The 12,117-nt window shown below is 40.5% G+C and overlaps 1 protein-coding gene across 2 annotated transcripts in view; it reads left to right on the forward strand.

The window, feature by feature from the left end:
* Nucleotides 1-2,061: 2,061 nt before the first annotated feature.
* Nucleotides 2,062-12,117, forward strand: part of ADAMTS19 (ADAM metallopeptidase with thrombospondin type 1 motif 19) — a 109,905-nt gene continuing 99,849 nt past the window's right edge. For both annotated transcript variants that reach the window (XM_048503409.1, XM_048503410.1), the window contains exons 1-2: nucleotides 2,062-2,655; nucleotides 4,427-5,031. In XM_048503409.1, coding sequence (XP_048359366.1) covers nucleotides 2,571-2,655; nucleotides 4,427-5,031 — 690 coding nt within the window. In that variant the 5' untranslated portion in view covers nucleotides 2,062-2,570. The remainder of the gene's footprint in view (nucleotides 2,656-4,426; nucleotides 5,032-12,117) is intronic.

Below are 12,117 nucleotides of genomic sequence, written 5' to 3' on the forward strand. Positions count from 1 at the left end.
GTGAAGTGAAAGATGCACTGACAGCAACTTGGAGAAACGAATTACCAGGAGCAGATGGAAGATCAATAGAGCTATTCCAAGCTACACAGAAACAGAGTCCATCAAAATCTTGACAGGAATATGCTAATATGGAAAACAAAACAATGGCCTACTGGAAATGGTCAATTTACATTCCAGTTCCCAAAAAGGAGAAGTCAAAGATTGCAGCAACTATCACATTAATTTCTCATCCAAGTAAAATGATGCTCAAAATCTTACAACAAAGACTGTTACAATATATAGAACAAGAAATGCCTTATTTCAAGCTGGATTCAGAAAAGGAAGAGGCACTATAGATCACATTGCAAATTTACATTGTTTACTGAAGCATATGACGGAATTTCAGAAGAAAATCAGCTTGTGTTGAATAGATTACACCAAAGCTTTTGAATTTGTGGATCATGAAATGCTATTGCTGGTTTAAAAGGAAATAGGTGTTTCACAGCATCTGATTGTTTTGATGTGCAACCTGTATAGAAAAGAGGCAACTTTTAGGATGGAATATGGAGAGACAGAATAGTTTCCAATTTATAAAGGTGTTAGGAAAGGATGTATTTTATCTCCCAGTGTCTCCAGTCTGTACACATAGGCCCCTTCCTCACATGCAGAATAATGCATTTGCAATCCACTTTCACAATTGTTTGCAAGTGAATTTTGCTATTCCGCACAGCTGCAAAGTGCACTCAAAGTGGTTTGAAAGTGTATTATTCTGCATGTGCGGAAGGAACCATATATTATAGGAAAAGCTGCATTAGATTTAGATGAAAGTGTAATTAAAATTGGGGAGATCTCTCCCTCTGAGGATCTGATGTGAGAGTGCACATCTGCTGCCCTGTGGCAGAGCCTCTGTTCCCTCACATATGCATTTTTGTAAACAAAGCAAATTTAAAATACACCCATACAAACATAAATCTTAAGTGTTTTCTCATCCAAAGAGTATCCTCAGACTACCCTGTCCTAACCCTGTCCTGGGACTTCCCAGTATTCACAAGTGCATGGTGTTCTCTCAATGATACCTCCTTCCTAACAATGCTTTAATTGCTGTTTTATGTTTTGTATGTGTTTTAACTAATTTCAAAATTAATGATGTGTGCTGGGGGGCGGCTGATGTTAATGGTTTTAAAATATGATTTTATTTTAAACCATTAGCTGCTTTGACAGCCCTTGTAAGGGCAGAAAAATTGGAACAAATTTTTGTAAACAAATAGATAAATCATTGTATATGGTTCAAAAGACAGGCACCCTTGCTTTTTCTATTTTTCTCCAATAAAGATAAAAGCAAATAGAGTGGTGGTGGTGGTGTGTACTTCATTAATTTCTGAAGTAATATTTTTTTCTTTATACTTTCTGTATGCAGAAACGTATATTTTGCTAATGAACATTTTGGTTCAGCTGGTTTTGTGCATGGCCCAAGTATTCTTGTTTTTTAACATACATAATTGTACACAGACATGCGCACTGAAGTCTATGCCCAGCAAAACTACTCTACTGGACCTTGCGGCTAGAATATCTTCCTTGGCTACATATTGAGCTAACTAGACAAACACATCAACATATATAAAAAAACCAATATGTACAACTGTATGCATAACCTTATATCTTATATCTTGAGACCACAAAAATAGGCAAAAGAAGAAACCATAAGCCTCAGGATACAGTGCTTTGTGTCCTACAGTACATACGAGTGATGGGATTCAAAGGTTTATTTTTCTGGCAGTGGAAGAGCTAAAGACTAATTCAAACAATAGGCCAAAGCGCTTGGAATTTGGCCATAGCATTCAGCCCCCTCAGGGAGGCCAGGTTAGTCCTTTCTTCTCAGGTGTTCTAGCAGAGAGACGCCGAAGTTTTGTTAATACTTACCTGCACCTCAGGCGAAGTATTACAGGGGAGTGTGTGTGCGGGGGTGTTATGCAAATAGAAACGTCATGAGCAGCCAATCAGAGCCAAGCAGCTGGGGTTTGGCGAGTTCGCTCCTTTTCTTTTAGTGCTTCTCCGCCCACTTCCCACCCAGGGCGAACTCTCTGTAGCTTGTTGAGCGCAGCCGGCGGCCACTGCTGTGGGGCGCGTGCCTACAGCCGCGTCGCGGAGACTCGCTGCTGCATTCGCTTTTCTCCTCCTTCGGCTGCCACTTTGCGCAGGGTCCCTTTCCTCAAAGCAGGTCACGTTTCCTCCTCACCCACGGAGAGCCTTCCCTAAGTAGCTTGCCTGCCTGTTCTCATCACTTGACCTCTGTGGGCTTGGCTGCTGCTTCACTCGACCCCCGAGGTGCTGTTCCCCTGCGGGACTTCGACTTTCGCTCGCCTCCTGGGGACCTGAGTTGCAGGCTCCAGCCATCGCTGAGTTGCAGACTCCAGCCACCGCTCCACTACTCTCTTCTCGCTCCCGCAAGCTCGAGGGAAAGAACAGCTTTGCAAGCTCCACGTCGGTGCGCGCGGCTCATCGGCCTTTTGCAAGGATCCTCATCAAAGCTCTCAATAGCCACCAGCCAACGGCACTGCTTCGGCCGTCTTCCCCTCCCCCTCTCTCTGTGGATGGAGAAGAAAATGGGAATGCGCCTGAGCCACATTTGCTGCCTGTTTTATCAACTGGGTTTCCTGTCAAATGGGATCACTTCAGGTAAATCCAGCCTTCTCTTCTCCATCCTGGCCCCACCGTAGTTTCTTTTCTTGAATCTTCTCTTACTCTGCAGAATTGACTTTTGCTAGGAGTCTTGGAAAGCTATGGGGATGTGGCACAGCGGGTGCACAATTGTGCGTGTGAATGGCGGGAGACTTGAGAGGTGGATCTTAAACAAGGACAAACCTTTAGTCAAGGCAGTCCTTGTTGTATCTGTGAGAAGAGCTTACCTGGAAACCTGGGCCCCCTACCCCAGACCCAGAAGGAGCAGGATAGGGGTGGTAGGGGAGTGGTGAGGGCAGTGTAGGCTCAGATATAGTCGTTTCCCCAGCTAGCCAGGAGATAACAAGGACATTCTTTAATTGTATCCCTCTATATATGTGATGGTATTCTAATATTTAAAAGTTATCTCAGACTGGAATGAGGCATTTCTTTCAGCACTCTGTAAGGAATTCAAGGGAATCCTTTTTTTTTTTTTTGCCAGTATGTGATGAAACCTCTTTCCAGGTTTGGTGTGCTCCTTCCCCTTCCCCAATGTCTTAGGCTTGAAGCACTTGTCAAGAACATGTTTTTGTCTACTAGTTTCCTCAGGATGTGGCTTATGTAGCACTCACAAAATATATGCTTAAATTCTCTGGGAGTGGTCCCTATATGTTATCTGTGTGCATCGGTAATCCGTGAGGAGGTGGGTGAAGTCTAGATATCCATATGTTCTGTTATAACTGTTCTGGGAAAATAAAACTGAGGAAAGTAAGAACGTGTCTGTTGGGTGAAAATTCACATATTGCATACAGCATTTTTTGCTAACTTATAAAAGTAACTGTTTTTTTCTTTGTCTTGCAAATGCCTCCTGACTCCCATGAATTCTTGAACTCTTTAAACATTTTGTGCATGTGCATTAAAACCACTCATTAAAATTCAGCATTTTAATAAACTACACTCATTATTCTATGTGGAGTCACTTCAGCCTAAATCCATTGAAGTCAATAAGGTTATCCTAGAATAACTTGGTGCAATCCTAAACAGAGTTCCTCCAGCCAAACCCATCAATTTCAGTGGTCTTAGTCTGGAGTAACTGCATAGGATTGCATTATCTGTAGGATTGCATGGCTAATATGTTCTTCTATGTACAGTTTCTGGTAGTGAAAAAGCAGAGAATCTCTGTTTCTTGTTGTCCTTTCTATAGTGAATTACTTGTTTTACTGTGCAACAGAGTGTTTTACAGCTGGTTGTTGTGGGTTTTCAAGGCTGTGTGGCCGTGGTCTGGTAGATCTTGTTCCCAACGTTTTGATTTCATCTGTGGCTGGCATCTTCGGAAGTGTATCACAGAGAGAAGTCTGTTACACACTGTGTAAGACAGGAGTATGTAACAGTGACACAGTGTGTAACAGATGTGTGATACACCTCTGAAGATGCAGCCACAGATGCAGGTGAAACGTTAGGAACAAGATCTACCAGACCACGGCCACACAGCCCAGAAAACCCACAACAACCAGTTGGATCTGACCGTAAAAACCTTTGACAATACATTGTTTTACAGCTGTTTCTTAGAAGTGGGAGCATTTTGTTGCAACATAAAGCTTTTATAATGAGTAGAAGAATTCATAAATGTATATTTTTCATAACTTCAAGTAAAAGTACATTGTACTGAAATCAATTTAGGTGTGGATTTCTCATAAATTTATTCACTCCTGTTTAAGATAGGAGTTAGCTTGTGTTGTCTGGAACCTAGCAAGTATGTACTGCATTTCAGTCTCTTTCTTTACTTCAGGTCTGCAACCTCTGGAAGAATCTGAGGAGTGGGAGATAGTCTACCCAGCATTATGGAGCAGGGTCCAGCAAGAATCCACTGGGGGAAGTGGTGCAGGAGGCAACTGCAGCCCTGATGGAAACTGTGGTAACAGCAGTGGAAATATTAGCACGGCTTCTGCCTCCACTCAGGGCATGGGAAGCTCCCGTGAAGTCCGCTCAGTTTCTTCATCATCTGCTGGGCAGCTACAGCTGGCTGAGAGAGATTTAGAGGATGAGGGCTCTGAGGATGAATATGAATCTCAGGAGTTTTATCACTGGTCTCCTCTTCCTCAGGGATATAATGCTACTTTTCAGCTACCACCTTCTCCACCTCAGGCACCTCCTTTGGAGGATGGGGATGAGTTGTTGCTGAGGATACCAGCTTTTGCTCAGGAGCTCTATTTGCTGCTCAAGAGGGATAGCCGCTTCCTGGCACCTGGCTTTGCAGTGGAAGAACGACTTAGAAGTGAGAGAAGGAGCATCTCAAGCTCTGAGCAGACTCAGACAGAGAGATCCTGCTACTACAGTGGGTCTGTTCTATATTACCCTGGTTCCTTTGCTTCCTTCAGCACTTGTGGTGGATTGGTAAGGCTTGCAGTACTGGTTTTCCCCATCCCATTCCTCCATCTCCCCCTTTTGCAAACATGTTTTCTTTATATATTTTCTTTGTTCTGTCATCTGATATTTTCTATGCTGTTCCTGTTATCTGTCTAGCCTCATTCTTGTCTCCATTTCAACTTTTTGTCCATTTTAAAATCTGTGTTTAAAATCGCCCCCTCTTTTTTCTTTACACATTTCTGTAGTATTAATTTCAGTTTAAGCCATGCTTTTCTTAACTGTTAGATAATCTATGAATCAGAAGGGTTTTTTTTTTAAAAAAAGATAAGTTTCTGGGAAGTTAGTGGCCCAATAATAAGCAGAGTAGCTTCAAGGGTCTTACAAGTCAGCACTTCAGGAGCCACTTATCTCAGACCTGTCCACAAGTTCCAATGATGGCTGTTTGCTTACCCATTGCTTCTTACAGCAGTGTGGTAGGAGGCAATTGCTAAGATGATATTGCTCCTTGTTACTGAAGGGCTTGAGCTGCATGCATTGGTGCAGCACTGGTGTAGCTGCTGGGGCTTGGGTATGATTGTTCCTGGCTGCCAGTCACCCTGCAGTGCAGCAACTCACCAGGAACTGCATTTTTTTAGTCTGTCCTGTAAGCTGCATTGACATAAATAAGGGCAAATGGTATCAAATATGGGTTATGCAGAATGGTGTGCTTTTATTTATTTTTTTCTATTCAGAAGATTGGGAGCATCCTCCATTTGCAATTTGTGTGAGGACACACCACAGTTCTTTTCTTACATGCTTATCAGTGGATGGCCATATTCCATTGTAGTAGTTAAAAGAATGTGACTGTTATCCTGATCTAGTATATACAAACAGGGGAAGTGCCTTGCTGGTTGGAACCAAGATTTATCAAGTAATCATCAGCTACTCAGATGCTTCTGGAAGCAGAGTACGAAGGCAATGACTGACTGGCTTGTGTTTCTGGACCCCCTTCTATTTTGATATGCACTGTCTCTAAACATGGAAGTCTTTTTAACAGTCAAGGCTCATAATCACTGATTGATTTTATCCTCCCAGTTAAGCTAGCAGCCATTGCTGTATCTTATGCTAGTGAATTCCTTAGCTTTATCATGTGTTCAGTGATTATACTTGTTTGTTTGTCAAAAGCAAGTCCCACAAATTCAGTGAGACTTACTACCAACCTAAGAGTGCATATGAATGCAATCTTGTTCTGGTAATAATCTTATGAAACTCTGTGATTATTTGTGTTCTCTTCCTTTCATAGAATTGCATTATCACTTAAAACACAGTGACTGCTTGTTTGGCTGTTTGATTGAATCTCCTTCTCAAGAGGCTCAAAAAACTTCAGTACTACCTTCACTAATAAAAGAAGCAAACTTCAAATTGGGTTTTCTTTTTAATACAAATTTTCAATTTTTAAAAAAATCCGTCCTTTTGATACCACATTTACCTCAAAATGGAGTTAATCAATGCTACCAGCCAGTCCTCTGTACCAGTCCCACATCCAACTGAAGCATGGGAGGGCTCGCTTCTCAGTTTGAAATGTCACTCTTAAGCATCCTTTGGAAAATTATCTTCTTCCCAGGACCATGGGATTTGTGATTTTTTAATGTTCTTGAAATGTGTTTAAAGACAAAGGAAAGCTACAGTCTCATGTTTCTTGGCAGGAAATGATGACCAGGGAATATGGGATTGTAGTTTTTTTTTCTGATTCCTGACTTAGGTCAGAAGACAGAGAAAACTACAGATACCATGATGCATGGGGTTTGTGTTAATAAGCTTTCCCTGCAACTATTTGCTCCATCATCTTATTTTAAAAGTAAGAATTGTTTTTGCTTTAGAAGAGGGAAACTAGCAGGGAATGCTTCATTCTTTTGATTTTTTAAAATTTCCTTCAAATGTTTGAAGTGAAGTTGATTTTTTAAAAAATGCTTTAGAGAAGCTTGAAGAACCAAATGGTTTTGAGTTCAGCTGTGCATATGAGAGGAAAAAGATGAATTCCCATATTACTAGCCTTCATGGAGTGCTTTCATTTAAATTTGTGTGGTACATTAATGTTCCTTAGTTCTTTTTGTGCAGCTGTATTCCACAAATGTTTTAATGCGTGGAGTACATTCCAAATGCATTTTGAAGGATCGCATGCTCAAAGTTTGCACTTGTAACTTCAGTGAAAACAGTATATAACTAACTGCAGTGCAGTAACTGTTCATACAAATGTGATCTTGGAAGATGAACTCTGGTATGTTATTTACTTGATAAAAGATAGCTGAGGGTCTTCTTTATCATGTTATAAAAATATTGTTTTTGCAGGTAGGGCAACAAAGTGTTTTATCTGCATATTTTTTGTATCTCAAATCTATATGGTTCTGTCAGATTGGAATTCTACCACTGCTTGCCTATTGAGTTATTTCATTTGCTGAGGACAGAGTGGTGTTTGTTTTGTTTTGTTATAGAAGCACTAACTGTAGTCTCTGTTGATTACATGCATCTATCCACACACTGGAGTAATGAAGCTGCGGAAGACAAAGTATTTATTTACTAAAAAATTTTTATCTTGTCTTTTCATTCAGTTAGGCCCTCAAGTTGGTGAACAACTAACCAAATTTTAAGAACAGACTTTAGAAATAGTACATCGTATCTAATTCTTCTTAGAGAAACAGTTTGGGGTACTGGTTAAGGGCAGGTGGACTCTAATCTGGAGAACAAAATTTGATCCCCCACCCCTCTGCTTAAGCAGTGAACTCTAATCTGGTGAACCAGGTCTGTTTCCCCACTTCCGCTCATGAAGTCTGCTACATGACCTTGGGTTAGTCACTGTTCTCTCAGAATTTAATATGAAGTGGGATAGGAGGGTTTTGTTTGATCGTAGTCAGGAGGTTCTGTTGACACTTTAAAATTGCTCAAAGAACTAAACACCACTTGGGGTAGGGTTTTAATGCCATTCTTTTAACCTCATTGATTATGTGTATTGATGTATTTCTTGACTTTGTTAGCCACTCTGAGCCTGGCTATTAGGTCAGAAAGAGTGGAATATCAAATCCAATAAACAGATAAGCTCTCTCAGCCTCATCTACTTCACAAGATGTTTGTTGTGGGGAGAGGAAGGGAATGAGTTTGTAAGTCACTTTTAGACTCCTTTCTGTTGAGAAAAACAGAGAATAAATCCAAACTCATCTCAATCTTAATGTGCCTTAGTCTTACCTAAAGTTGAACTGAAACTATGAACAGACAAGCTTTATTCTTGTACAACCCTGAGAAAATCCCCAGGTTTTCAGAAAAAAATGTGAAAAATTATTTAAAACCTGTGTCACATTCACTTTTTAAAAAGTGTCTGTACCTTTAATAAATGGATGCCCTCAGAGATTCAGTATATAATTGAGTTCCTAGGTATGACGACTTCCTCTGTCCTGCCCTGGCAAGATGCTCTCAGGAGTTTTTCCACCAAAATTCTAACTGTCATTGTGAGGGCTCACTGAGCAGCCATCCAATGTTTTTGGGCACTGGGATATTTATTTCCCACCTTACAAAAATGAGTGAACTAAACAAAAGAACAATAAACTACTCAGTTGAGACAGGGGATTAAATTATAAAGATAAAAGTCCCCAAACCCTTTTCTTTTCCTGTCAGACTTCCTGACAAACAAGAGGCTTTTGGTGCTTTCAAAAAATTAAACAAACATAAAGAAGTTTTATTTTCAGGAACACTAAAAGATGTTGGCAAAGCCAAAATATTTTCAAGCCAACTACAATCAGGTAAGTCAGCAAGTTGATTTATAGTTAAATGCAGGCTTCCCCATAGGATGTCTCATTACATAAATACAGTTGTTTCAAAGCAAAACAAACAGTAGTGCTTCTTTTCCTAATAAGATTTTCCTTAGACCTTTCTTAATCTGATGTCACTTCATACACATTTCAGAAACAATCTTGTCTTGGTCACAGGTTTATTTTCCGGAGCTGGATTTTTCTCTAATTTTCTGACCTTTATACAACAAATAAAAATCTACTCTTATACCATTTTTATACCAGTCCAATAAGTATTCCACTTATTTTCCATAATAGATCTTTCCCCTTTAGAGAACCTCAAATATCAACTCTATGTCAGCTTTAGTATGTTTCTGGTTTAAACCAGAGACAAAATGCAGATTTGCTTTCTCTGCTATTTTAGTCAATATTCCACAGAGCCTTTGTTGGAGTTAGTTAATTGTGGATCAGCCCAACCCTGTGTGTGAGTGCAATAAAAGCAAACTCTCCCACAGAGATGAGTGTAAAAGTAAAAACACTTACATTTATTCAAGTATCCTCAGTTTCACAGCTTCATTTCAGTTGAGAGGTAGATAGAAAAAAACCTATGCAAAAAAATATACTTCCCTATACAAATGGGGACCTATAGTGCCATCATTTGCATGCAAGAATGTGTGGCCCTGTAGGAAAGACCTATAGAACCATCATGGCATAACTATGTGCCAGGACAAAGGAGAAAAGAATGGCTGCAGGGTGAAGAAGGAGGAAGTCAGTGGGTGGTCTTCTGGCCCAAACAAGAAGGGCAGTCAAGAGAGGCAACAACATACTTAGAGAGATACAGCGCCCCCATTGTCCAGGCATGCAGAAGTTGTTCATTCCAACACTCCCTCTTGACGCTGCATGCTTTCGAGGTGCACAAAATTGTTTGTCACAAAGGCCTTGGAACTTGTCTCTTGGCAGTGGTTTGGTCAATATGTCTGCTGTCATGCATCATTTGAGACCATTTAGTAAAGGATTTCTGAGGATTCCCTTCTACCTGCTACAAAGACGCTCTTATAATACTAGTCCCTTAATTCCAATGTCTTTAATTACGCTTGCACTGTTCTTTCTACAGAGAAGAGAAAGAGCTATACAACTCTGGTTATCCTTTACATTTTTTGGTGGGGACTAAAGGAACCCCATGCCAAATTCTTCTAACAACCTTGTGCAGAACTTTCAGTTAGCTGGCTTTTAGAAACTGACACAAATTCTGCTTCAGTAGATGAGTGAGCAACAATATTTTGTTTGAGGCTCGCCCAACTTACAGCACCTCCCCTATAGAAAAACACATAGCCACTGGTGGATCTTAAATCTGATCTTTCTCCATCCCAGTCTGCATCAGCATGTCCCAATAGTGTGGGATCTTTAGTTGCTGGCAGTTTCAGTTTAAAGTCTACAGTACCTTCTAAGTACCTCACCACTCTTTTAACAGCAGTCCAGTGTTTTTTGGTGGGTGAGCTAATTCTTCTGGACAATATACTCACAGCTGTAGCAATGTCAGGTCTGGTTGCCATTGCTAAGAACAAAAGCTTGCCTATTGAAGCTCTATAATCATTGTTGTCAAGTAACAAGTTATCAGGTAGTTCTTGTCTGTAGAAACTGGAAATCATTGGGGTAGACACTAGATTGACATGTTCTAGGTTCAGGCTTTGTAGCAATTCCAATATTTTCTGCTTCTGGTTAAGAAATTAGCTTCCATCTTGTTCATGTTCAATTTGGATTCCTAAGTAAAAGCTGGCATCTCCCAAGTGCTTGACTTCTACTTTCTTGTTCAGTTGGGATATAATCTCAGCACATTCATTTTCATTTTCATGACAAATAATCAGATCATCAACATATGTCAAGATAAATGTCCATTTCCCATTTCTGTGTTGTCTATAAAGACAGGGATAATCATTTCCTTGTTTGAAGGAAGGGGTGATTGTTGGCTTGTCTTGGCTAGCTTGTCTGACCAAGCTTTTGCTGCTTGCTTAAGGCCATAAAGTCCCTTTTGAAGTTTGCAAACTAAATGCTTTTTTTTTCATCTGTGAACCCTGGTGGTTGCTTCTTATAAAGTTCTTCAATTTCACCATGCAAAAAATCAGTCTTAACATCTAAATACTTGGTTTTCATGTTTCTAGATGCAGCAATGCTTAAGATCATCCTAATTGTAGAATATTTTACCACAGGAACAAAAATCTGATCATAGGCCAGTACATAAATTTGAGATAATCCTTTCGCCACTAGTCTGGTGTTGTATCTCTCAATTTGACCTTATGCATCTTGTTTAGCCTTAAAACCCATTTACAACTGATAATGTTCTTACCTTTAGGTAGTTCAGTGAGAGTCCATGTTTGATTCTAATGTAGTGCAGCGATTTCTTCTTGCACTGCCTCTTTCCACTTTGCTTCCAGTTCAGGCATGCGCTGTAACTCAGCCCAAGAAGCTGGTTCATGCAGTAACAACACCCTTGGGAGGTAGATAAGTTTCTCAGCTGGAAGGAGGAAGTCAGTGGGTGATCTCCTGGCCCAGACAAGGAGGGCAGTCAAGAGAGGCAACAACATACTTAGAGACACAGCACCCCACATTGTCCAGGTATGCAGAAATAATTCCAACAGCCTTCTGGACACTGCGAGAGAATAGAGCAGTATGATTATGCTTCCATTCAATTCTGACTGAATAGAACTCCTCCACAGAGCTTTTTCACCACTCAGATCTCTCTCTGAGCAAAACAGCTCAGAACTACCTCCAGTATTCCTGTGTGCTTGCTATAGAACTCTCCCCCTCTGTTCCCTCTAGCCAATCACAAGGAATTCTAATTTTAATGCTTTAAGGTTTGCATTCTACTTGCCTGAATGCATCAAAGTGTCTGTTTTTGTCACATTAGGCAGCCACAACAATATTACTAGCCTTTTAAGCTTGGTTTCTGGAAGCAAAAGGCAGGGACAGGTCTCTTTTCTGGAATGTCTTGGCCTTGCATGCTACCCTGCTGTAATTTTCCTACCATGGAGAGAGGACTTGCCAGAGCCAGCAGCAACCACAAAGTAATTCACTAACACACAATTTACCCAGGTTTGCCAGTGACCATGTGGTAACTCACTAGCATTCAATATTAGCCACTGCAGTGTAGGATCTAGGACTCCTAGGTTCAATTACCCATTCTATCATGAATGTGACCTTACAGTGTGATCTACCTTACAGAGTCATTGAGGAAAATGGAGAAGAGGAGAACAATGTAAGCTAATTTATGTCCCTGTAGAGGATTTAAATACATTAAATAACAAATAAAACTGAAGGCTAAGGGGGCAGGGAATTATGGTAGCTGAGAAAGACTGAA

The sequence above is a fragment of the Sphaerodactylus townsendi genome, linkage group LG07, assembly GCF_021028975.2.
Source record: "Sphaerodactylus townsendi isolate TG3544 linkage group LG07, MPM_Stown_v2.3, whole genome shotgun sequence".
NCBI classification, from domain to species: Eukaryota; Metazoa; Chordata; class Lepidosauria; order Squamata; family Sphaerodactylidae; genus Sphaerodactylus; species Sphaerodactylus townsendi.